The following is a 26939-nucleotide window of genomic DNA, read 5'->3' as shown; positions in this document are numbered from 1 at the left end:
GGGAGTGGGAGAGGCAGCGGTGTTTTTTGCTTTGTTCCCTGTTTCAGATATTTGCTCACAGTTTTTTGGATTTTATAATAAACTGTTTCTATTTTATTATCTCCCTAAAGAGCTCAGAAGAGGTTTTGTTTGTTTTGTTTCTAAATTAGGCCTGTAGCTGGAGGGTGGGGTGGGGGAGGGTGTGGCTCAGCGGTGCGGCAGGTGCCTCGCATGCACGAGGTCCTGGGTTCAATGCCTCCCCTTAAAAAATAAATAAATTTACCTCCAATTACCTGCCCGCCCCCCCTAAAAAAAAAGCCCAAAAATTTTTTTTTAATAAAATAAATTAGGCCTGCCCCTCTCAGCCCTCTACCCAGCCTGTTCAGCCCTTTGGAAAGTTCCTCTTCCGCAGCCTAAACCCTGCCGGCTGCCCTGTGAGGCAGGCCCAACTGGTGGGCATTCCTGTAATGTGGATGCTGCTCAAACACTGTGGGCCTGGGGGTGGGGGCACATCACAAAATTCCCAATTCACTTGTAGTGGGAGAGACGGAGACAGTCAAGGCCTTTCAGAGTTAAAACGTATACGTGGTCAGATTACACCTTCCTTCTGCGTGCGACCTGGACCCTCCCGGCCTGTCACCCCCCGGCCCCGCTGCAGCTGACCGTCACTCCCTGCTGTCTCTCTGACTCGCCCACAGGAGCAGCAGCTCCCTGCGGGTAGGACTCTGTCGCCTTGAGTGATGCAGCCCAAGTGTCTAACAACACGAGTCCGGCACACGTAGGTGTTCAGTCCCTGCTTTCCAATGGATGAGCCTAAATTTATGGGATTAAAAAGACTGACAAGACGTGAGGCGACAAAAGGGGACAAGATTCCCCACGTGGCATAATTGTAATTGAAAACACAGACGTGTGAGAGGGAACAAGAGTCTGGAAGAAATGCAGCAACTGTCGACGTGGATGATGGTTTGGGGGCTGTAGGTGAGTTTACTTTGTTCTTCCGTTTCCTAGAGACTGTCTGAATCTTTCTTGGGGGTGCAAGTGTCCCCTGGATGATCACGTAGAAATGTTTCATTTTAAAAAGAAGGAAAAGAGGTGGGGTCTTGAACCAGCCCCCAGCCGCCCTTGGGCTGGTGTGGCTCAGCTGGTGCCAAGTGGGTATCTTGGTGACGGAGGCCAGTGGACCATCACTGCTTCCTGGAAGCATCGTGCCACCCACACGAGTGGGAATCTCCAGGGGTGTCCTCTGTTTATGGGCCTGGAGACCCCGTGTCATTACTGCCCCTTGAAGTAAAATTTTTCTCCCACCGGCCACTCCATTCTCCCCAAAAAGCCAAATCCTGTTATAAGATGCTGCGATGTGTTTATACCACCGTAGGTGGAGTCTCGGCTCCAATGTTAAGCTTGAACATTAAGGTGCGATGTAACCAAGGTTGACTGCAGGATTACTGGTGCAAGAGAGGCAGGAACAGGAGTGCCCGCTGCCCTTACTGAGAGCTGTGTCTATGCCCTGATGTCCCCATAAAAGAAGGGACCACTTTCCAGAGCAAGGGTTGGCAGGCAGTGGAATCCCCGAGGCTCCCAGGAGGAAACAAGCGGCCGCGGTGAGTGGCGGTGATGAGTGGACCAGCGGCCAGGGGTCCTGGCGTCTCCGGATGTGCCGAAACCTCCAAAGGACAGCTCCCATCCCTCCTCTGGAGTGTGGCCCCCCGACGGCTTCGTTCTGACTGAGCTGGACGCTAGTCAGACTGGTCTGCAAGGGGCCGGGGCCAGGTCCGGGGGAAGGGACGGCACGACTAATGTTCAGCAGCAGGTGGGTGGAGGTGTGTGAAAGGCAGTGATACATGACGCCTGGCCTTGGCTTCCAGCTACAGCCCACAGCCTCCCCGCAGAGCTCGGGAGGCTTCTACCAATCGACGGTGTTAGGTGACCTCTGGACCACCCTGGGTTTGTCGTTAATTCATACACAGAGTGTCCAACCCCTCCCCTCCGGCGCCCTCACATCTCCTGTCACCCTTATCTGACTGTGTCTATTACCGCCTGAAATACACATTCACCGGCTCACTGTCCTCCTCTCCCCAGGACGTAACTCCAGGAGGTGGGGTCTCATCTCTCGTCCTCGGCTGAAGCTCTCGTCCGAGAACAATCCCGGCAGCCATGGGGGCTCCATAATTATTGGTAGGAAGTAAGAGGCGAGAATGAAAGACAGGACATGCATCTTTATAAAGAATGTTTCCATTTATTATTTTAAATCTGAACCTGCGTAAAATGATGGTTAGTTACATTTAGCTCAAAGCAACCCTGTGACGTGAACTGGAGACAAGCCCAGATCTGGACCTTTGCTCCTCAGCCTCAGGTCCAGAGGCCACAGCAATCAGTCTTGGAACTTCATTTGCATCCACTGAGGCCGTGACAGTGATGCAGAGGGTTTGCTCAAGGTGATGGGGGTGGTGATCACTTACAAGGGGACTGCGCTTCTCACAGCCCGTGGCCACCCAAACGTGGGGAGGGTACCGGAGGGAGCAGAGGGCAGGTTCATGGTGCCTGGGGACTTGGGTGGAGACCCAGTTCTTTCGCTGATGGAGGCAAAATGGGGCACCAGTCCCCCAAAGGACACAGCTCCAAAGAGGACTTAAAAGAAACTCAAGCTTGAAGTTCCTGCGCCGTGGCATCATTGCTCTTCCCTCCTGCACCCAGTCCCTGCCTCGCTCTCTCTAACCTCTCTTCACACACACGCCCTTCTCAAGAGCCCCTGGGGCCAGATCCGATGGAAGGATGCCCTGTGCGGGTCTCTGCTGCCGCCGCCCGGGTGGGGACCCCGGGCTCACACGTTGGTGTGCTGGGACCCCGAGGACAGGCTGCTGCCCAGCTGGCTCCGGCCCGAGGGCGCCGGGCTGGCTGTCGGGCTCCCCCTGCTGCGGCGGCCGGCGCCCGGGCTCCTCCTTGGGCGCTCCTCCATCAGCCTGAGCTTCTCATGCTCCGCCTTCAGGAAGAAGTCCACGAACAGGCTCTTCTCCCGCTTGATCTGGTCGCTGATGTCGGTAGGGATGTCCGGGATCATCCAGTCCACGAGGACACTCAGGAACATCACCAGGTTCTGTGCGAGCCGGGGTGGGAGAGAGGGGGTGAGGGGGGGAGGCCGAGTCGCTCCACTGCCCAGGGTGGGGGGCCGGGGGGGCTGGCGGAGGGGGCGTGGTGAGCAGCCCAGACCCCAGACCCAGGGCGCAGAGGGCCCCTGTGTCGCCCTGACTCCTCTGTCGACTGGCGGGGATCCCGGCCGAGGCGTGGCACTGTCCCTCGGGGTCCCCGTGTGAAAGTGGAGTAGGGACAGCGTCCACCTCCTGGAGCCCCGCTCCTGCACGGGCTGACAGTGGCTTCTTGCCCTCCTCCATGCCCCCAGACGTCCTGCTCTTGCCCCCAGGCCCCAGATCGTCCAGAGGAGTGGCTGTGAGTCCTGGCAGTCCCCCCGGGGCTCTCCCTGGGCCAGCTGCCCCCTCTTCCTCCCAGCTGACCCTCCGCCCCCACATCCGAGGTGGGCCTGTGGTTTCTGCACTGAATTCTGGCCTCAGCCGGCCCCACGTTCACCATCACAGCCTCTCTGGTCACACCGCCTGCCTGGGCCCTGCGCCCTGCCCGCCTCCATGGGTTCTGAGCTTTCGCGCACACCTGGAACTGGCTCCCTTCTCCCTGCTGAGCCACATCCCCTCCCCTGTAGACACGTGTGGGAGCATTTCTATTTAAGTGGGTGAAGATGTTCTGATGGTGCCAGCCTGGCCCACGGAAGGCCAGCTCCCTTTACGCTCTGGTTCCCAATCCTTCCGCAGGGCACCCCTCGCCCCCCAGCTCTGGTCTTCTCTGCCTGCCCATCGTATGCTCAGGCGCTCCCTCCCCTCCAGCGAACAGTGACGGCCCTGAGGAGACAGAGCACTGCCATCCTCTAGTCCTCCAGGCTCTAAACCTGTCCCCTGCTTGACCTTGAACCCTGCACGGCCCTGGTGCCCAGGGAAGGCCTGGGGAGACAGTGGCTGCTCACACAGGGTCCCGAGTGCCTTAGGAGACCTGCAGCTGTTAAGCCACACACTTGCGTTTTAAACCGAGTCCTCCCGGGAGTGAAAGTGACCTGGGACGCAGGGCAGAGTGCGGGCGGGGCCGCCGGGGGACGTGTGAGCTTTGCTCACGGTGTCGCCCGTCTCTCCGAGAAAGAATGCCCGTCCTCTCCGTGTGAAAGACGAGCTGGGGGGCTTGTCCACTTCCGGGGCCAGGACACCTTAGAGCCTTCAGGGGCCTGGGGAGCCGACGGGAAAGGATCCGGGCTGGACCAGCCCCGGGGGAAGGCCGGCAGGCCCCCGGTGGGAGCAGGGGCCGTGCGCTCGGACAACCCGAGCGAGGCAACGGTAGCCGCGGCTACTGTGGGAGACGGAGTCCCGGCTCGGGTTTGCTATTCAGCGGGGGCGGCCGGATGGCTCCGGGGCCTTTCCCAGCAGGCGTCCCAGGGGCTAAAACAACGCAACAGAAGAGGGGGCCAGTGGAGGGGGAAGGAAGGGTCAGAACGCAAGCCCTTTCTTGGGCGGCAAAGTCCAGGAGGGGCTGCTTGTCTGCATTTAGGCCGAGACTCTGGTCCCCCCCCAACTCTTCCTTGTCTTCGGTTTAAACGGGAATGATTGCCACCCTGCCACTGGCTGCACATCTGCCCTGTAACCCGACTCTGAGCTTCCTGCTCTTTCTGCAAACCCAGCCATTAACGAGGGCCTCGTCCAGGGCAGGGGCTCTCCCCGCAGCCTGCCGCCCCCGAAGGAAGGCCCTGAAAACCCGCAGACCTGGCCGTCTGCACCCCACAGCCTGGATCCTAACCGGCCCTGCCTTGTCTGAACAACTCACCTGGAAGATGATGACAAAAGCCAGACGGGCAGACAAAACAGACCAGTACTGTTTGGAAAACTCATACGGGTTCGGGGCCCAGGGCGGCTCCCGGTAATCCTTAAACCTGCCCAGAGAGAAAGGCGACGTTAAGACGGGAGGAGATGAGGGAAAGGGGGCCTTTTCCGGGTGTGACCTCAGAGGTCAAAGCAGCAGGCAGGCCCCTGGCTCTCAGAACTGGGGAACAGGGGACAGAGGCAGGAATCCCCGCTCCAGCCTGCGATGTCCAACAAAGCACCGAAGTCCAAACCAAGCCCACATCAGCCCAGAGATGTCCTTCCTACTGTCTCTCCAACACCCGCAGAAGCTTCCTTTGGAGTTTCCTTCCGGAGGGGCCCAAGAATCATGAGAGCATCCCAGGACGGTGGACCCATCTCGGCTCCACCAGCCCGTGGGCTCTGAGAGGGGAGGGGGGACCCCCAGACGCCGTGTCCGTGCTCTGCAGTCTGTGGGCTCAGTGAGGGTACGGATGCCAGCAGACGGTCCCGGCATCTTCCCCAGACGGCTGCTTTGGGGCCACGGCCATGAGAGGGGCTGGCCTTAGTTCATGGCCAATTCAGACCAAGCTGAAGGCTGACGGAACTTGGGGAGGGAGGCGGTGACAGCCACAGTTGGCCAGTAGCCTCTTTTACTAACCGTCTTTACCATCCATCCATGTAGCTTAAGAAACTGGTGCCTGGTGGGGGCTCAGACCACGGAGCTGTCTAGGCCTGCTTCTCGCTGCTGCCTTCCCCCCAGCCTCCCGCCCTTCCTGGGATGACTCATGTTAAAAAATGGTTTATTTTCTCAGACTCACTTTTTTTACTAAGCCTGGAAAAATGACAAGAGCTGGTACCAGAAGAATTACGCCCTGTCACGGAACTGTTTTCCCCATGGAGTTCAACATCAACACATCTTTGATGCACTGGAACAGCAAAACAAGGCCTGGGCTGGAGCAAGGGCAGCGGTGGCACTGGGCCGCCAAGCGGGCTGCGCGGCTGCCCAGGAAGGCGGGGGGTAGGGACTCGGTCCCCGAAGGGGCCAGGAAGAAAAACCAGCATATGCTGCAGGCGCCGTGCGCGTCCATCCCCGAGCACGGAGCTTTTCTGGAGGGCGTCTCATTGAACCTTCACCACATCTCACGCTGGCATGGAGAGCCCTGTGTCACCCAGGAGGAAACTGAGGCTCCGAGAAGCAAGGGATGGAGTCCAGGTGAGAATCCAAGTCTGGCTGAATTCGGGCTTTTCTCCTACTGGCATAAAGCTCCTCGCTGCCAGCTGCAGTTCGGGGTGGGGGACTCGGAAGCGGGTGCTCTCCGTCCCTCCCCTGCCCCGAATGAACCCGCTGCTCTAAAAGATCTGTGTAGGAGCACGAGGACTTCCAACTGCCCAAGAGGAGATGAGAGAAGAAGAGGGAAAGAAAGAGGAAGACGAAAAGAGACGCACAGAAAAAGACAGAGCCCCAGCTGCAGAGGCAGCCGCAGAAGGAGGTGACCCAAGAGGTGGGCGCCGAGCCTTCGACTAGGGCTGGGCAAGGGGCCAGGGGCTGCCCCCTCCCCACCCGACCCTCCTCTTCCAACAGCTGATCGCAGCTGTTGCAGGCTTGGTTTGACATCCGGATGAAAAGCAAAGCTAACGGCAGCCCAGCACAACAGCACAGGATTGGTCCCAGCCATCCACGGCTGAGGACAGAAACACGCCAGCTCCAGATCACACGGCTGCGGGGAGGGAGGGAGGGTGCGGCCAAGGGAACACGGACATCCTGGGTGGGAAAAAACTCAGGCCCCCCCCACCCTCCTGCTGTCCCCCCCAAACCCCAGGGCAGGAGGGAATTTATCTCACTTTTCTCAGGACATCTGGAGGAGGGGGTGAGGCACACACGCACCCCGACTCCTGACTGTGGGGAAATCCTCCCCCAGGTCTAGCCCAAACCCTGCTGCTGCGGTCAAGTCCCTCTCTCTGGTCCTCCAGCTCCATCGATGGAGGAACAGCTGCTCCCTGACCTCAGGATGACAGATGCTGCTCACCCCTCTTTTTTCCCAGTCTGCAAAGAATCCATAAATAATCTAATTCTGGTCCACTTCTGATACTAACTCACCACAGCTTTTGGAAATGTCACTTTGCCCTCCCTGAGTGTCCAAAACATGTTTTGAATTTAGCAGGCACGTCCATCTAATCCACGATCTGGGGAAAGATTAACACACAGATACGTCCAGCAAGGTCGACCTGCAACCCCACTCTGCCAACGCACTAAGGGAGCCTTGTCAGGAACTACAGGGCAAGTTATGCCCGGAAAACAGCAACACACAATTTAATGAATGCTGCGTCTGTTCACATTTCTCTTCCCAAGGCAAACTCTTTAAGAGCAGTGGCCAGCTGTAAGCAATGCCTTTCACGTTCATGCACACATACATATACATCATGGAAACAAAAATTACCCCACATCTACTTATTTTTGCTGTGTGCAGTGCACTGTTTTCTCCTATCCTCGTCTTTGAAACGCTGATCATGACCCACGAAAGTGACTTTCTAAGCCACCGACGAGCTGTGATACGCAGTTTGAAAAACACCGATTCCAGAAAGCCTCTGCCCCTTTGAGGAGTGGCTCGCGTACAGTCTAACCTAAGTTCAGATTTCGTGATCGTTGGAAGGTTTCATCCTAAGAAACCAGAAGGCACTTATTAAACAAAGAGATCATTAGTTTTAACACTAGAAATGTCCACATAAGACAGGGTGGTTAACGGACTTGTGTCCGGCGTGGGGACAGCCGTCTGTCTATTTTGCTTCTAAGCCCAGTGCACAGCGTCGGCAAAGGCGCGGGCTTTGGAGGCAGCAGGTGAAGGCCTGACCCCACCCCCAGCATCTCTGTTCTGTGTCCTCCAGCAGCAAGTCACCAGCCCTCTGAGGGCCAGGGTCTTGACTGTTAGGGGAAGACACAGTGAGAATTAAATAAGGCAGCTCGTGTGAGTGTGATTTCTGGAGGCTTCCACAGAAAATGGTTTCTTCTGGGAGAGAATGACTGGGGTGGGGGCTGAGAAGACAGTCCTCCCCTTTTGTATGTACGTCTATACACACATACACATACAGAGAGAGAGTTTTATAATTAAAAAGTTCATAATTTCAAAAGAAGAATGCATCTAAATGGCAATATTCAGTTAAGCCAAAATTATTTTTATACGAAGCATCCAGGAGCAAAATGAGAGTGTTCAGTGAGACAATCAGTGGAAGTGGTCCAGAAGTCAACGTGACAGCTTAGCTGCCAAGTCGCGTTAATCTTTTACCTGGCTTTTCTTATAGTTACTAAGATGTTACCGCTGGGGGAAACTGGGTGAAGAGCACACGGGGCCTCTTTGTGCTTCTTTTCAAACTTACTGTGAATCTACAATTATTCCAAAATAAAACAGTAATTAAAAAAGAAATCTTGCAAAAAATTTTTTTACCTAGCCTGTTCTAACACTGTGAAATAATCACATTGAGTTGAAATTACACATTATGTAAAGAAATAAGATTCCTATTAGCTCAAAATATTTTTCATTATTATAAAACAAACCCAGGAGACTACATCTTAAAGGTTCCGTAAGTTCATTTTTATGTGAAAGCACGGGGAAGATGTCTGAGGAAGACCCACCACGATGTGGCGACTGCTGGGAACGTGCCCGAGGCTGCGCAGGGCTGGGCGGAGGTGGGACAGAGTTGGAGAGGCTGCCGGTAACACTTAGAATTTTTGCAGAAATAAATTAGTGATATATGACATGTGTCATTGACTATTAATTATTTAAAAATAAGTAGAAAAGAATTTTTGGAGATTGTTTATTCCACATCCCCATTTCACAGACGGGGAAACTGAGATGTGGAGAGGGAAGGGAGACTCCCGGCTCCGATGTTCCCCTCCCATCCTCACCTGCAGGGTGACCAGGGACAGTGGCACCTGCACGATTTGTCACAACACAGCATCACTGAGGGCAGGAAGGTGTCGACATAGCAAGCTGAGATCATCAACATTTGGGGATGGAGTGTTTTAAATCATGTTTTAGCTACATTATCAACCAGTTAGTAAATGCCTCTCTCAACTCAAAACAGCAGTATATAAAACTTTTTTCATAGTCCCAATGGAAAGTAATGTCATATTAATGCCGAAGACAATTGCATACAGTATTTTCATATCTTCTGAGCTACTTGAACATGCCTTCTGAAACCGGCCTTTAACAAGGGAAAACGGCACAGGCGATTAGGAACTAATGAGGACCATATTAATACAGTGGTTAATAAGTTCGGGACAGGCACAGCCTGGGGAAGCTGGGTCTCCCTCTGGTCTCAGCGAGGAGCAGCTGAGAGGCAGCCAGACACTGCAAGGGAACTCACAGGACTTTGGATAGGAAAGAACTTGGGCCCTGCAGAAAAACCCACAGGGGCCACCCAAGGGTGCTGTTTCAGTGGGTTGCCCGAGCCCGGGCGGGCTCCTTCAGCTATGGGGCCCAGGTCCCCAGCCAGACCCCGCCCTGCTGGCCTCCCCACTCCCCTCCAGCTGAGCCAGGAGCCTGAGCCACCATCCAGCCTGCAGGACACGGTGGCCCCTCGACCCCGTCAAATGACCTCTCATCATGCCTGCAGACTGACGTCACGGCGCAGCCCTGCCGGAGCAGCTCGATGGCAGAGGCAGACTTCGCTCCAAAAGCGCGGGGAATGCATCGCCAACGGGCAGCCAGAGACTCGTCCTGACTTTTACTGCTATTTTTAAGATACCTCTCTCTGGCGAGGCCAGGCTGGAGCCCGAGACCTCAGTTTTATTTGACCACATTTATCTCCAGAGGTCACTGAAAGCTAAGAATAAGAAGGGTCATGGAGTTCCCAACACTGTTTGCCAGAAAATCAGGGCGAACTTTTCATTTCCCACCATGGAAGCAGTTCTGAACGCTGGCTCTGGGGCTCGTTCTAGTGCTGTCCGTGTTTCTCTCCATCTCTCCCACTCCTGCAGTCCCATTCTCAATACCTCCCTCTCTCTTTTTCTCTCTTTTCCCCCCACCCCTCCACTTCTATTTATAACCACCATTGGCAATTCTTGGCTTACAAAGACATCAGTACTTCATGCCTCTGCTTCCCAAATTTCGAGAGAATTTGGTGCGCCAGACAGGTTCACACGCCACCCAGTGACTAGGACCCACCTGGGGCAGAGATATCCATCATCAAACCTTACCCACCTAGGGAAGGCAGCCCCCAGAGCGTACAGACTTAAGACGCCACAGCCAGGTGGTACGCTGACCCCGTTCTCTTGACTTCAGCTTACACTTCAGGGTAGGGCAGCTCTTTACTGAAAACGTAACCCAGTAAGAGCGGGGAGGGTCTAGCTCAGTGGTAGGCTGCATGCTTCACATGCACGAGGTCCTAGGTTCAATCCCCAGTATCCCCTCCAAGAACTCTAACCCTCAACTTTCAACATGGGGGCCATTAAAGCCCCACTGTGTTTAAGTCAGTTTAAGCCACTGATAGATCTGGAAAGCATACTCATAGTATTACTGGAAGATCTGATGGTCAAGGGCAAGGTCAGAGCCCCCTGGTGCTCTGGACAGACACGTGCTTCTAGACCAGCTAAAGAAACTGCTAGCCTTGCTCCCCGACCTGCCAAGGCACACTCGTGCCGCTCCCCGCAGTGCGTAGGGGTCGAAGCCTGTGTCCTTGGATAGATGTGAGCTTTAGTTCAAGATCTGTCCCTGGAAACCACTGTCATCTTTCTAAGTTGAAGTTCCTTTTTATGTAGAATGAGCAGTATCCGCAAGACGATTTCTGTACGTCTCACCTCCCAGTGCCCCTCGGTTTAACGTGAAGGTGTGGGCTGACTTCACGCACCCTGCTGGAGTAGGTTTAGATGCTGCCAGAAAAGGCCTCCAGCTGGTCCAGACCCTGTGTCCAGTGGATCTGCAGACCGACGTCCAGCACGCGGACAGACAGCCTGGCACGCCAGCAGTGCCCCCGGGGCAGGGCAGGGGGTAGCAAATCCGCCTGCACATGACTGAAGTCCAAGAGTTAGACTCTCTAAAGCCCCAAGATGCAAAAATGCCAGAAACCTCTTGGCTATATAAATCAATATCTATGAATAAATGGATCATCTGTTCTTGGATTTGACCCTGATCTTGAGCCTTTCTGGTTGGCTAGAGTTAAACCCTAAAGTTACCGCTCCTGGGACCAGAACACCCTTCTATTTAAATCACATATGGGGAAGGCTGTTTAACTCAGTCATCGGGGTTGGGAAGACCAAACCGGTTCCTCCCTTGTGTGGTCTCAGACTGAGTCTGAGCATATGCAGCCACCCCACAAACACCTGCCTTTGGGCACCGAGGTGTCCCCGCTGGGGAGGCGTGAAGACACGCCCAGGGCCCTCGCGGCTGCAAACACAGCCGGGCACTTCGGCGGCGGCGGCGGCGGCGCCGGCAGCTTCTACATCAGACACTCTTGGGGCCGACAGTTCGAGCAAGCCCCCCACTGGCCCTTCAATACATTGCTCCAGGTTTTGGCTTCTGTTGTGTCACTGTTCTTTTTTTTAAATATATGAGATCTGATCTTTGATCAAGTCCTTTGGGGGGACTATCCCGTAACCAAGGTACAAAAAGGTTAAAGCATTTATTCTCCTCTGCTCGTCTTCTTTTTATGTGCCCAGCTCGGGAGTGTTTTCTGTTTCTTGGCTTCAATGACCCCCTGGGCTGACGGACTGCAGTCATGACCCTAACCTGGTCGCCTCAGGAATTCCTGCTCCTCTCTCTGCGACTTAGGTGGAAACTGCCCCTTAGGTTTCCTACCATCATTTCAAATGCAACGTAATTAAACTCAAATTCACTATATGTGCTGTAAAATCAGATTCTATTCGCATTTTCTCGGAACTGTCAACGGACCCATGATTTCTCAGTTCTCTGACTTTGGTCCAAACTTGGGAGATATCACTGACTCAGACTCTCTCTTACATCTCTTGTCCCTGGCTCCGTAACATATTCTATTAAACAGCTCATCTCTCTGTGTCTTAACTCCTTCCACCACTCTCCTACCATGGTTTGCAGGTGAAGGATGTAGCATCCCAGCTGCTCCCCTTTAGTTCTCCCAATTCTAGTCCACTTTCCTCTCTGAGACCAGATTAATTTTCCTAAGCCTACACTTTCTCCTCTAATTCCCTGGCCCTAAAAAGGTCAGTTTCTTCCTATTGCATCACATTAAAATTCCTGTAAGATTGCAAGACTTCCCATTAGCTACTTCATCCTACCTGTCAAGTTCAACACTGCTCTAGCTTACACGACTCCAGGAGTTTCTCTAATCTTCTATTTCCTCTGTCATTATCTCCCCAGCACTCCCCTTGCGGACCACGTCGTCCAGCTCCTGAGGGTTTACCTAACGTCCCCAGGTCATCCCCATGTCCACGACCTGGCCCACGCCGACACCCCTTCCAGGACATGTTCTCTTTCTGTCCCTCAACTCCTCAGGGCCCCTCCAAGGAGCCTCCCCTTTCCATCCAGCCCCACTGAGCTCCCTCTCCTCTGAACACTCACAGTGCTCACGGTCCACACTAGACACAATCGCTGAGTAACCTGCAATGTCTTACCTGCGCTGCCTGTTTCCTTCCCAGCCCAGCCCCAAACCAGCCTCTCTTTGACGGTAAGGATGGGTCTACATACTTTTTTGTCTTCTCCCTAGTTGTCCAGTAAAAGGCGCTCAGTATTTGTTGATTCATCAAAATTGACTGATAGTGATTTGGGGGGGTGGGTAGGAGACAGAGGGGAAGGAGAATGATTAAATTCTAGGTCATCCAGATAATTACTTGGATTGATCACTTCTGGTCCTCCACTGCCCTCCTGCTCCCGACCACTTTACCTGCAGAACTGAACCTCCTGGTCAAACTGCGAGTTCTCAGGCTGCGTGCCCTCCTTCAGCTGGCTGACGTTGAAAAAGGAGAGGGTGTGGTTGACAAAGCCGTGCAGGGTCCCGTTGTGACTGTAGGAGTACTGGTACACCAGGCGGGGGATGAAGTCGGAGGTGACGGCGATGACAAAGGCCTGGGGGCAGAACCGCAAGCACCCGAGGAATGGTCAGGGTGGGTGCTCCTGGGGGGCACAGCTGCGTCCGGCTAAGAGGCTGTCCCCACCCACCTGGGCTCCCCCCCGCAGAGACGCTGCTCTGACTGACACAGAGTCCTCTCCCCTGAGCTCATGCAGCTCACTTCCCTGGCTCTCCCATCCTGGACATGCCTAAGGAAACCCACAAGGCAGCGGCCATCACGAGAGCAAATTGCAACCACCGTAGCAAAGGACGCTCAGTCAGTTTGGACCATGGGGTGCGGGAGGTGTAAATCACCTCTGAGGTGTTTGAATGGACGCTGGCATCGGCCACGCCAAAGCGGAGTGGAAGATTTTCTGAGAAAATGACCGACAGTGATGAGCGTGCCCCGTACGTGTGACAGGCAAGGACACTGAACGACCAAGGTCATCTAGTCCTGAGTGACCCCAGAAGGCCAGGAGTACCAAGGCTGTGGTCCCACAGTCAACCCCAATCTGCCACCATCTCTCAGCCCTCGTGAGCACATATGCAACGAAATCGTCCTCTTGTCCATTTTTCTTAGAAGAAGTGAGACACGGAGAGGGAAGGGGGGGTCCTGCCGGATGGAACCACACAACCCCGACGTAGTGCCCGGCACACCTAAGTGCTCTGTAAGTGTCCATGGCGCGAACCAAATGACACATGAATGATGGCCTGTTTGAATGTGGGGGGACCTCCTGCCAAGAAAATCTTAAATCTTTTTGGCAGGTGTCTACACTGTCCTCCGCACCGACAATTAAAGCCCTTTAAACAATGAAGTTTTGGTAGTTTTCTTCATGTGTACTTGAGTGTCCATGGCTGTCACCACTTCTGAGAATGGGGCGCTTACTTATAACCACAGCTGCAACCCCCTTAGGACTTGCCACGTGTCCTTCCGTCATCCAGCTTAACTTCCAGAATGATCCTGTTTGGTGAGGACCAGCAACTCCCTCCCATTTTTACAGAGCAGTAAAGAAGTCCTAGGCCAGGGAAGGTAAACGTCCTGTCATTGTGTTGTCAAGAGGAAAAGGGCTTGGTACTCAGGGCCTCTTTTCTAGAAGATTCCAAAGTAGCTACGGGGAGGGAGGGTAGAGCCCAGTGGTAGAGCGCGTGCTTAGCATACACAAGGTCCTGGGTTCAGTCCCCAGTGCCTCCTCTAAGAATAAATAAATAAATAAACCTAAGGAAAAAGAGAAGTAGCCACAGATCCGTGTTCCAAACGGCACCCGGCTTCTCAGCCCTGAGGTGCGTGCTTCCTGCGTCAAACGCTCCAAACGGGACAGGCTGACCCCCTCTGCCTGTCCTCACGCCCCTGCCACCTGGCGTGTTCCGAGCAGGGAGCCACGGCCGGCGTCAGCGCTTCTCTCGCAGTGGGAAAAGGGCTCTGGCTCTCTTGATGTGCGACGAGGGGGCTGAGACTTTCTTGGGAGGTGGAAGAGGGGGCCCCGCCGGGCCACGGAATGCAGATGCCAAAGGAGCTGCTGGCTCGGGCCCAGCAAGAGGTCCTCGGAAAAGTGGTCCCACCCAGCAAGGCAGCGGAGGAGGGCGGAGCAGGCAGGACCCCGCTCTTCCAGGTCCTATCTGAACCTGCACAGTCCCCGGGGATAATTCGGACTTCACGCTGACAACTCGGAGGGGCTGTAATTAGGAGCTGCAGCCTGGCCCGGGCTCCAGGTGCGGTGTGTCCGGAGCAGAAGAAGAAAGGAGAGAGATGGACAGGTATGTGGAATTCCTTCCTCATTATCCTTGGCTCCGAGGAAAGATCTGATGTGGACTCTTACGGCCGAGGCATGCATTCTGGCGGGTAACTACCTTTCTTTCTCTCAGTGACATGAACGGCAAGGCTGCACAGTCTGGCGACAGTGTGGCGAGTTTGAAGACAGGTACGCACTACTACTGGGGGGTGGGGGCGGCTGCCTTAGCCAGAGCTCCAGATGGAAGGGTCTGGGGGGTTACAGGACTGCCTTCCTGCTCTGAAGACCTCAGCTCCTCTGGAAAGCCCTTTCCACAGAGCAAGGGTGTCACGAGTGCAAACACTTACATTGCTGATAACAGAGAACTTGCCGATTCCGGACAGGATGTCAAACCAAATCCCTGTGAGACAGAAAAGAAGGGCGTCTGGCTCGCTTCAGCCCTCGGCCCAGTGATGACAAGGCCGCGGCTCAGAGCGACGCTCTGCAGGCGAGTTACCAGCGCGGCCCCGCCGGGCGCCCCAGGATGGGCTTGTCTGGACGGGCCCAGGTGCCCCGCTGCCTGGAAACCCGGGGGCAAGTGGGGGTGCAGAACGTGGCCTCCAAAGGCCTCCGTGCACCTGAGGATGCGAGGGTGAGGGGGTGACGAAGCAAAGGAACTCCCCAGCCCTCTTGATTCCTGCCAGAAGGTGGGGTGGGCGGGTTAGGGGACGGGGGGAGGGTCGGAGGGAGGGCCGGGGATGGGCTGCGGTGGCCTCGGAGCAGGGCACGTACCGATGTCTTTGGTTCTCACGGCATCTGGCCGCCTCAGCTCCGTGACGAACTTCTTGGCATCGAGCCGCACTTCGATGACGTTGTTGAGGAGGGCAAACACGGGCGCCAGAGGGAAGGAGGCCACAAAGAGGGTGACAAAGCCAAACTGGATGACTGAGAGAGAGAGAGAGAGAGCAGGCTTTAGACACCCCGCGCCCTGCGGCTCTGGCGCCCGTCTTTTCTGCCCAGGGTCCCTCTGTGTGTCCTCACGGGAGGGCACAGCTCCGCGTGGGCGAGGAGCGGCGAGAAAAGGCCAAGCCTTGCCTCTTTCCACCCCTTCACCTTTTATCTCCAGGCACCAGTCCCGGCCCCTGAACTCAGAGGTCGACAAACTTCTTCGGCCAAGGTCCAGAGAGTAAAATTTTTTTTAATTGAACTTTCATTGATTTATCATATGGTGTTAGTTTCAAGTGTACAGCAATGCGACTCAGTGATTCATGTACATGTATTTGTTCACATGTATACACTTTTTCGGATTCTTTTCAAGTAATTATAAGATATTGAATATAGCTCCCTGTGCTGTACAGCAGGTCCTTGCTGTTTATCTATTTTATGTACAACAGTTTGTGTCTGTTGATCCCAAATCCCTAATTAATCACTCTCCTGCCCCTTTGCCCTTAGGTAACCGTAAGTTTGTTTTCTGTGTCTGTGAGTCTGTTTCTGTTCTGTAAATAAGTTAATTTGTATTATTTTTTGTATTATTTTTCGATTTCACATATAAGTGATGTCATATATCTGTCTTTCTCTGACTGACTTCACCTAATACCATGATCTCTAGGTCTGTCCATGCTGCTGCAAATAGCATGATTTCATTCTTCTTTCCGGCTGAGCAGAGAGTAACTATTTTTCTGTTTGCAGGCCATATGGTCTCGTCATGATGTAACTCGGCCACTGTAGAGTGAGAGCAGCTGTAGACAACGTGGACCAACAGCCTTGGTTGTTTTCCAGTAAAACTTTATTTACAAAAGCAGTAAATAAAGTGGGCTGGATTCGCTGGCCAACCCCTGACTGTCTCTTAAAAACCATCTTCCAAATGTGGCCTCTTCTTTCCCTACCTGCAGTCACTGCCTTTATTTAGAAAGTGGACTCATTCATCACACCTTTATTGAGAGCGCACGGAATGTCAGGCCCTGTGCCAAGTATTTCAGGAGGCAAAGGTCTGGACCTGCCTTCCACGAGCGGGGAGTAAAAGCAGAAAGGAGAAATGTACAAAGATGCGCAGCGGGACGTCTGTGTGTCAGGAGAGAAGGAAGAATGTGCTGGAGAAGTGGGGGCCAGAAGGGGAGAGCTCGAGCCCACTCAGGGTGGGGACTAAGGGGCATCGCCGTGTGGACACCTGAGCTTAGCCCTGAAGGAGGGCCTGTCCTTCCAGGCTGAGAGCATCCCAAGCCCAGAAGGAGGGCAGGCAAAGGAGTGGAGGCGGCCGGTGCCCATCAGATGGCTGCAAGGAGTCCAGGCCCCCGCCCTTTCTACCTGGACCACTGCCACCACCTCCCACCTGGTCTCCTTGTCCCTGGTCTTCACACCCTTCTGCATCAGTTCAGCCCCAGCTCCCCAGTGATCTGACCCCGTCACCTATCTACTCATAAGCATTTCTGTGGGCTCCCCTCTTTACTGCATAGAATCCAGATTCCTGTATTGGGATACAGGTACTTGACAATCTGCTCCCAACCTGTCTCTCTAGTGGGAGTCCTGCCTCCCAATGTAACAGGAAGAGCAAATGTGTCTCCATGTTAGATCTGTTCCTTTAGCTCTAACCCTGTGCTTGGCCAAGCTGCTTCTGCACCTTTTGTAGAAGAATGTCACCTGTAGCCTGAAATAGATAGGCTAGCCATTCTCAAGGCTCTGAGCTTTAAGGGTGTAACATTTTCCCATTCACATAGACATAAAAAACTGCGGAACAGAGAGTAACACTTGCCTTGTTGGAGGGTTACGGGGATGCCGTGACCTGACCTGGCTGGACAGCTGCAAGAACAAAGGATTCTGACACCAAGAAGTTTTGCAACAACCAGTCACACTCCCTCCCCTTTTCAGTTATAAAAGGAGCCCGAATTCTAACTCAGATAAGATGATTCTCCAGGACATTAGCCCCCACCTTGTTGGTCTGCTGGCTTTTCAAATAGTCGTTATTCCTTGCCCCAGCGTTTTGTCTCCTGATTTATTGGCTGCTGTGCGGCGAGCAGATCGAGTTTGGAGTCTGTAAGACCAACAGCTCCACCTTCCAGCACTCTGAGCATCCCACCCTCCGGATTTCTCCCCAAACACATCAGCGTCCTCCAGTCGCTGGGGCATAAGCACCAATCTGCAGCCAGCCAGCAAACTTCTCTGCTGCCCAAGAACATTCAAATGCCATCCCCTTGATGAAAGCCATTATCCCCTCCTCCACCTCCCGCACCCTCCGTTACAGCCACCACTGCTGCTGCTGTGATCAGTCTACCCACGTGCCTTTATTTCCCCCGAGGAAGGCAGGGCTTCATCCAGCGTCGGGGCTCAGGACGTATGTGCTGATGCAAATTCAGTCCTGAGTCTCAGGAAAGCCAGTCTCTTAGGACTTCCCTGTTTACTAAATTATTTACCTTCCCTGTGTCTTAGTTAACTTCAGTTGTAAGTTGTGGAAAATAATAATAGGCTGTCCTGAGGGTAAATGATACTGCACATATAAAGCGGTCAGAGAAACGTCACTTAATAATTGCTCCATAATGGCAGGCGTGCCGTGCACTGCTGCGCTTCCTGGAGTCCACAGCAGCGAGCACGGCGTCTGTCTGCAACGGACACAAATTTAAGGTGGGTGTGAACGCTGTATAAGAGTCAGGAGGCCTGACCTCCAGCCCTGGATACGTTTCTCAGCAGCCACAGTTCCCTGGGCAAGTCTCTCTGCGTCAGCGGGCTTCAGCATCCTTGTCAGACCGGGTTAAATTCCCTTCAGGTCTGATTTGCTGTGATGCTGTGGGTCTCATTCTCTGGGACAAGCTTCAAGATCCTAGGACATCCAAATAAAGAATGAAGAACCAGGCTCCAAACTTCAAATTAATTAATTAAAATAAAGTGTTCAAAGAGGATTAAGCCTAACCACAGTCGAAGTTTCAAGACAGAGAACATGCACAGAACCTTCCCGGCACAACTGCTTTTGCCTTGGCAGTTTGCTGGGGCCCCCAGGCATGGGCTCTGGTTCCTGCCGGCCCGGCGGTATCACAGCCGAGGGCCATGGCACCTGGTGGACTTCCCGCAGGCCCAAGGAGACCAGCCACTGCCAGTGGGTGACCAGACACACTGGAAGGCACAGCTCTGTCAAGATCAGGTCCTTGGAATGACTGCCTGGCTAGCTAGTTGGCCGAAGGGGAGAAGAAATCTTCAAACACAAGCTCTGGGAACGAGTTCAAAACGCAAGGTCTATTCCATCTTTTAAACAAGGCTTTGCTGCGGAATTCACTCAGAGTCAGGGGTGGGGCGAGGGCAAGCGGGGGGTGGGGAGGAATTAACGAGGAAAGCAAAACAGATGTCAGACTAGTTCTCTGAAACCTGCAAAATGCATGTCTGTATTTACATACAGACATGAACGTATCTTTATCGGTGGAGCTCTAAGTGGGTCTTCTTGAGTCCAGTGAGCCCAGGTCTACAGAGCAAATGTGCTAAGTGACTTCCCCCAGCAGAACGGCTTAAACTCTCCAAAGCCTCCATGAGAACTTTGCAAGGAGACTGACGGGGAGGAAAGGGGCAAGTGACCTCCGAGCGACCATACGTGCATCTGGAATGCCTCCCCCACGCTCACGCGAACGGCACTGAGAAATCCAGCGTCCTGCCAGGATCACGGAAAAAGAGAACTTTCCACTTACTCCCCTTCCTTTCACATTAATTCCAGCGGCAGAGATGAACCCTCTCCTCTGGGGCTGCCTGGATGGTGTGCTGCTTCACCTTCGAAAACTCTCCAGACACAGGGTCCCTGGGTCCCTCTCTATGGACACAAACAATGCCCAGTGGTGACTCAATGCTAATAGGGCCCAGAAAGCATCCCAACCCCTAACACTTCTCGTCCACGTCCCCTTGCCAGAGACGTCTGTGTGTCCGGCGCTGGACAGCCTTAGGAGAGTGGACTCAGCCATGGCCAGTGACGGCACGCGCCCGTCCCTCCTCTGTTGTTACTCCAGGCTGCCCTGGCCTGAGAGAAGCCACTCTCTGAAGATGCGCCATTGCTGCAGGTGTTGCCTGCTTGGACTGGGTATGCGGCGTATTTCCAGGAATCAACTCAAAGAGGCCAAGACAAATACGCAGCTTTGTTTCCTCTTGAGGAGAAGAAAACATAAAACCATAACCCTCTAGCAGACAAATGCCAAATCCAAGACTTGCTTGTTTTTTAAACATCAAAGGTCTAAGTGCTGTATCAGAGGGGCGTCCTCCTGGGGTCACTTCAGAGGACACAAAGATACCGGTCTTCACCAACACGAGACTGGCTTCTAAAAACAGCCTCCACGAGCTGAGAGCAGGGCCGGAAGCCCTCCGTGAGCCGCGTTAAAGCAGCTGGCCCCGCTTGCCCGGTAACAGATTCAACCTGGCCAAGCCACTTAGGGAGGAATTCACAAGCTGATTTTCAACTAAACCTTCACACGGCCTGCTGGAGAGCGCTCCGGAAAGTCCGAGCTGAAAGCAGGAAGACTGGAAACCCTCGCAGGACAAACCCCGCTGGCTTCTCTTCTCCATCCACAGCGGCCGGCCGGGCTCCTTTAAAAATATGTTAACTACCGACCCTGCGCTGCCCGGTGCTGGAGACAATTAAAGCCTTGGCCTTGGTTACCTGGGCTTAGGTCAACACAGCAAGGAGGAGTGGATTGAACGAAACAAGATGGCATCCAGCGAGGGCAATTCCAGGACAATCTGCTCAAAGAAGAAGATAGCATGTTTGGTACAGAGTGAACCGGCCAGGATGGGTGGAAAACCACTGGATGGAACATGGCTCTGATCTGTTATTCATTTGTTTAAACTGCTTCAGTGACCACAGCAGCCTCCCCCCACGGTCACACACACGCAGACCCACACACCCTCACACACGATGCCGTTCAGATCCCTGGCGTGGCTTTCAGGGCCCTCTGCGATCTGCCCCTCGCTTATTTCTCCAGGTGCATACCCTCCTCGCCCACACTCTGTGCCTGCTTTTCAACCATTTCAAAACCATTTGTACTTCCCCAAACTCATCACGTTTGCCGTATTTCTGAGCTTTCGTACATACCACGACAATCTGCCATTTTCCTTCTCTTCTGGTCCTCTGGATAAATTACCATTTATATTTCAGGTTCAGCTCAAGCTTAACCTTCTCTCTGAAGACTCTCCCGGACCCCGCTCCCCACCCGCTACCCCCCAGGGAAGCACTGGGAGCCGTGGGCACCTCTCCTCCTCCCTCCCTCCCACAATGCCTTGCACCTGTCGCTCTACTGGTTTATCTGACTTGCTCCCTGGTTCGTGAGCCCCCTGAGGCCACGGACATATCTGACGCTTTTCCGAGGCCCCACAATTTTGTGTGGAGCCTATCCCATAGCAAATGTTCAGAGGTTATCTTGTTTCACGAGCACAGACTTACTGTCACCAGCCGTAAACACCAAACACACCCAGAAAAAGACAGGCGACTGAAATGTGGGGCTGGAAATCCCTGCGCTCAGTGTGAGGTGAGGCAGGACATGCGGGGCTAAGACGTCCACAGCGCAGTTCTCAGGGCTGCCATCCGCACAGACGGCTCTGAAGACGGCTGGCTGTAAAACTGGTCAGTTAGGAGAGTCTCCTTCTAAAGAAAATCGTTACAGCTTTCATCCTCTCCCCCCTAACCTTTTTATCATTTAGTAAAAGCAAGCTAGTCTGCTTCAGGGGGTGAAAAGCCGGAGGTTTAAGAATCCTCCACATCGTGAACCACTAGAAGCAAGGCCAGGGGTTGAAGACACTGGCGTGGGTTTGTCTTTCACTCAGGAGGCGGTGACTGAGAGGATTCAGCCAGAAACAGCCCATTCATATCACTGAGGTGAAAACACAGCAAGGGAAGGTCAGCGCTATTTGTGTCATCAGCCCGTATCTCCAGGCTGTGCCCAGGGCTCCCCTTCTCCTAAGGACAGGGGAAGCCGGCTGTCCTCAGCACTGAGTGTCTGGTGTGAAAAAGAATTGCAAGTGTTGATGGACCACGTAAGCAGGAGACGACGAGAAGAAGGCATCTGTGACGGTTCCTCAGCATGGACCTCTGGTGCTTAGGAAAACAGTAGAAGTCTCGACAGGATAAGAAGGGTCTCAGTGCCCATCATTCACCATTCATTCATTATCTCATTCATCCAACCAGCATTTACTGAGCACATTCTAGATACTGGGTACCATGCTTGTTGCTAGGAAACAAAGATGCAGGGATGACTGTGTCATCCTTCCAAGAGCTCACAGGATGCAGTGGAGAAGATGGACAAGGAAGCAAATCCTGGCCGTGTCTTGGAGTTAGACCGCTAACGGCAGCATTAACAGAGTGCACTCAGCCCCAGGGCAGGAGTACCCCACTCTCACCAGCGGGTCCCTGGAGGTTCCAGAGATTCATGACCCCTGGGCTTGCCTTGAAGAATAAGTAAAGAAGCATCTGAAGGTTTGCTATGCGGTTGATAATGAAGATCTTTCCTGCAAATCCACTGATCCAAACTCACAAACTACTTAGGAAATAAAGACAAGGAGTGGAATTCCCTTTCAATCCACACAGTCACCTGGGGTTTATATAATGGGTTGGGCTCAGTTCAGAAACCCTGGAAGTCATCACAGGAAAGGGCAGGCTGGAAGTCACGGCTTAAGCATTAAGAGTTCACTGCAGACAAATCGACGCAGCACCAGGACAGATCTGCAAGGCACGTTTTCTTCATTTCTTTGTGATTAAGGGAGGCTCAGTCCCCACTTTTCCTCACTCCCACATGCACTGTGAAATATTAACTCCCTTCAGATGGAGAAGGGGGAACAATGACTTCTTGAGAGTCCTGCCACTCAAAACCTCAAAGTCTAGTTGTAACAGCTGATCTCAGGTTGAGAGCAGGATACAGACCAGTCCATAAGCAGCCCTCTTCGCTGCCTGAGAAACAGAGGCTAGGGTGGTGGGAGCCTTCAGGTGTGAACCCTGCTGGTGGCCACAGGACAAGGCAAGAGAACGTGTTCCCAAGGCCACACACCTCGTAATCGATGAAGCTGGGAAACAAAGGTAGTTTCTGACGCCAACCAAGTTCAAGGTCCTTTCAGCATACAAAAATGCAAATATTCAACTCCAACGCCACAGCGTCCCTCCCCCTGCGCAGCTGCCCTCATGCACCTGAGGTTTCCTTTACTGGATCTTCTCCAATCTGATTTTTGGTCTTCTTGTCCAAGAATGAACTTTTATTGAGACTAGCATCTCTATCAATCTACACAGGTATTTTCCCTTTCCAAAGTATCTCCATCCATGGACACGGGACTTCCGTGGCTGGGGGGACCACAGCTGTTCCCAATGTGTTCTGTGTCACTGCTCCTGTCTGCCCTGCATTTGTGGCACCTCAACAGTCATCAGTGGACCGAGTTCAGATTCTTAAAAGCAGAGAGAATTGAATTTGTGAGATCTACTGATTCCTTTCTGATTTTCAGAGAAACATCTGGCAAATTCCAGCAAACGTTTGTTGAGTGAACAAACAAATGGCCTGGCTTACTACACTTGTTTACTTTTTCCATCTGCAAAATGGGACGTGAAGGCCAGTCATTCATGCCTCCTTCCTCCCATCCATCCTCCCATCTACCCATCTGGGCTGGGGTAATGCAGTCAGGGAGGCAAAAGGGCAGTGAAAATCGTTAAGATTGAAGAGAAGCTCCCCAGCATCACATCACTAAGGACCTCTGTTTGCTATCCTCCTTTGCTCTTACATCTTCCCAAAGGGCTGAGGAAAAGCCAAGGAAAAGAACACACAAAGGGGTTTCTGGAGTTTGAGAAAAAGGAAATAACAGAGAAAGGAGAGAAAAACAAACATGCAAACTCTATGGACCCATAATTGGGCTACGGGTGAGCAACAAAGTTGACTCTGAGCTTCCTGGTTGAAAGAGCAAGAAGGGAAATGGGAAAGTGATCAAGATCTCAGTATTTTAACCTGAAATACTGCCTCCATTCATCCACTCACTCAGTCACTCCTCATTCATTTCTCAAGCACTGACTGGGCCCCTCCTACACGTCAGGAGCCTTCCAGGTGTGCTACCCAAAAGCACTCTTGCCTCTTCTCATAAGTCTCCACGGGGAAAGGGACTCCAGGACAGATAATGACAAGCAATGTGTGCTTCCAGAGAAAAGGAGAGACATGACCTGTGAGTCACCCTCCTTCCCAGAAATACTGGGATGAGATCCTAGATGCTGCCTGAATTGCGTTCAAATGGCATTTGGAGAAGATGGCAGGTGCCTGATTATCCAGAGGGATGACTCAGTTTGTATAAACAGGATGGCTTGGGGAGAGGAATTTCCTGGTTCTTTCAGCCATTGCCTTGGAGTGCACACTCTTGGAGTTCTGCGACAGGACAGGCAGGCTTCTGTGCTGATGTGCAGATATTCTGGAATATTTCATGGCTTACTGCTAAGGCAGCCTTGGGTCTAGCTTTATACATGAGTCTCTCTTAGAAACTTGGAAATCACCCAATGTGGTCCTTACTATCCATGACCAAAGAATATGAGCATTGGAAGGCATCTTGGGTATCACCCAAGGCTCTGTCTGAGCCTCAGTCCCCTCTACTCTGTCTTCAATAAGTGGCCATTGTTCTTTGATCACTTCCAGGGCAGGCTGCTCGATGATGTCTGGAGCCAGCTCTTTCCATTGCTCTTTATTCTCTGTCTCATTTGCAAGTCACTGAGACTGTGGGGCATTTGTTACAAAGCATTACCACAGCACTAGCTATTACATGGGGTATTTGGCCTGAACTACCCAGATAATTTTACAAGTCCATCGATATGTATTGCTGGAAGAGACCTGCCCTTAGGAGGAGCGCATTCTCTAATTAAAAGCACCTCAAAATAAGGAATCTTGGCCCCTGGCTGGGAGGGGAAGGAGGCAGACTGTCTCAGCCAAATCAGTATCACCAAGGTGTCTGCAGAACTTTGATAAACAGTGATGTCTGCTGAATCAGCTAGTCGCTTTGTCTTCAAGGCCCTCAATACAGGAGCACTTCTTACACATTCTTCTTCCTTCACCACCAAACACTTATTGAGCACCTAGTGTGTGCCAGGCCCTGTGGTTAGGGGCTGTGAATGAATACGATACAAATCTTGCCCTCGAGACAAGTTCCCATCACAATTTAGTGGATAACATGAAGTTAGTCACTTACTTATTTGATAAAACGGTGATAAAACTTTGGAACACGTCACTAAACTCCTCCTACGGGATTAAATTCCAACTTGCATCTTTGCGCCAAATTCCACCCTGCAGAAGTCAAAGGCGGCGAGGGCCCAGAGAACTTAGCTTGCAGCTTTTAAAGCAACTAAAGAATTTCCTCTCATCAGGCCTGGAGGAAAACTCCACAACCGGGCCGCGCGGGGTCTGCGGCCAAGAAGCTTTGAAGCCCTCTTCTGGGGTTGGGGACAGTGATGATTAATGTCACGGCCTGCTCCTGAGCCAGCACCCTTCCCTCCCCTCGGGGCTGGGGGAGGGGGACGACCCTGGAAGTCCTTCTCAGTAAGCTCTTCAGGAAAAGGGTTTGATATCGGAGATTCCCTCGAAAGCCTGCTGCTCCCCTCACAGCTTTTTCCAGTCTAATCCCTCATTCTCAGGTTTCCCTTTGTCTGGAGTCAGCCCATCGCCACCACCAAGCCTGCCCAGAGGTGGTTCCCCTCCTCGGGCCGACCCCCAGCCCCCCTACCCCCACCCCCAGCTGCCCCTCCCCCAGGCCTGCCGGGCCCTGATTCCAGCTCAATTTAGAAAAATGTAAATATAATCCGTCTCTCCCTGCCGCCTCCCTCAACTGATGACCTGCCTCACCATCACGACTGAAGGCCCGGGGCGGCCCGGCGCACTTCCTGTCGCCGTGGGTGGTCGCGGCACCACCGGGAGGGGGGCTGACAGCTGAGAGCGGCCGGATCGCCGTGTCAGGCACACCGGAGGGCCCGGGCAGCTTCGGTTTCACGGCTCTCATTTTTTGTTCAAAGCCTAAAGCAAGGGCCTTTCGGGGACTGGGGAGGGCCAGCCCAGCGGGGAGGAAAGAGGAAACCTCGCTCCAGCCCAGGCCGCCACTGCAGCCCCAGTCCCCGCAGGTCCGGGGGAGACTCCCCTGTGGAAAGGTCTGGGAAAGGCTCAGGCCTCAGTTCCACTCCTGGGCCTCTGGGGTGACCTGAAGCAAGTCGTATCACGCTCGGGGCCTCTTGGCTTCGACGTGCCTCGAGCTGGTACGTGTGAACCAGGATGTCAGCACTGGAGGGGACCCTGGGGGTTACCTGATCCTTCACTCTCGTCAAGACACTCCATGAAAGGCGATTCCGCACAGCGCTCACGCCTCCTGGGGTCGCCAGGTTTTGTGCCTGCAGAACACTCCCCGCTCCCTCACCCCAAAATAATCTAGAAATGTGAGGAAGGGGGGGTGACACTGACCCTGTTTTACCTTATAGTTAAAACCCACGGTAGCAGCAGTAGCGCGTTACTGGTGACACGCCACACAACTGGTTTTGCCCGCAGGCCCGCGGGGCTACACCTCCGCCAGAAAAGCCCATCGGCGGCCTGACGCCCCGGGCCGCCCAGGAGGAGACGAGGCCGAGCGACGCCGAGACGCGCCCAAGGTCCCGCTGCTGGACGCACACCCGAGACCCCTGACACCCGGGGAAGATGGGGTGGAGAGAGGCTGCTCCCTCCGCCTTACAGCGGTCATCCGAAGAGCAAAGGGGCTTGGAAGACAGGGGCGCAGAGACATCAGAAATCATGGTATGACCCCCGCCCCCGAGTCTTACTGATCCACGCAAAGGGCAGAGCCATTGCCTCCAACAAGCTCTTGACGTCTGTGGACTTCGGGCTTCCCTCCCGCCAAGCCCCTTGCCAGCGCGCTACCTGCGAGCAGCAAGGACGGGTTCACATTACGCCTTCTCTTATTTCCCTGTCTTACTCCCTGGAAAGGAGCCCTGAAGAGGCCTGGGCTGGGGGAGGGGAGAAGGCAGAAGCGAAGGGGAGGGCGGGGGCTGGGGCTGAAAGGAGGAGGAGGCAGAGAAAGAGAAAAAGGCTGACCACCATCCTTGAGAACCCACTCACTGGACTGTCAGCCTGTTATAAACGCGAATTGACACCAGCATGACTGGAAGTCAGAATGTTTCAGCCTGGATACGGCAAAGCTGGAGAAAGGACACCCTCATTTACTCAGCTGCCCCTTTGCAGTTTACCCAGGATGCTTTCAGGGCCCACGCAGAGCCCTGCGAGTCGAGGAAGCTGCCCTCAGAAATCAGTTACCCATGGGCATCGCTGTCTTGGGAGGCAGCTTGTCTGGAACCCTGTGGAAGCGGGGAGGACGGAGGGGAGGGAAGGGAAAGGAAGGGGCC

The 26939-nt window shown here is 53.6% G+C and overlaps 1 protein-coding gene across 2 annotated transcripts in view; it reads right to left on the bottom strand.

The window, feature by feature from the left end:
* Positions 1-2193: 2193 nt before the first annotated feature.
* The window catches only part of ANO2 (anoctamin 2), a 252033-nt gene continuing 227287 nt past the window's right edge, over positions 2194-26939 (bottom strand). For both annotated transcript variants that reach the window (XM_072954679.1, XM_072954680.1), the window contains 5 exons: positions 15389-15541; positions 14965-15017; positions 12723-12904; positions 4855-4960; positions 2194-3073 (listed from right to left, as the gene is read on the bottom strand). In XM_072954679.1, coding sequence (XP_072810780.1) covers positions 2801-3073; positions 4855-4960; positions 12723-12904; positions 14965-15017; positions 15389-15541 — 767 coding nt within the window. In that variant the 3' untranslated portion in view covers positions 2194-2800. The remainder of the gene's footprint in view (positions 3074-4854; positions 4961-12722; positions 12905-14964; positions 15018-15388; positions 15542-26939) is intronic.

Source organism: Vicugna pacos, chromosome 34 (assembly GCF_048564905.1).
Source record: "Vicugna pacos chromosome 34, VicPac4, whole genome shotgun sequence".
NCBI lineage: Eukaryota > Metazoa > Chordata > Mammalia > Artiodactyla > Camelidae > Vicugna > Vicugna pacos.
Note: the sequence above shows the minus strand (reverse complement) of the source record. Positions and strands in the feature narration are given on the sequence as shown.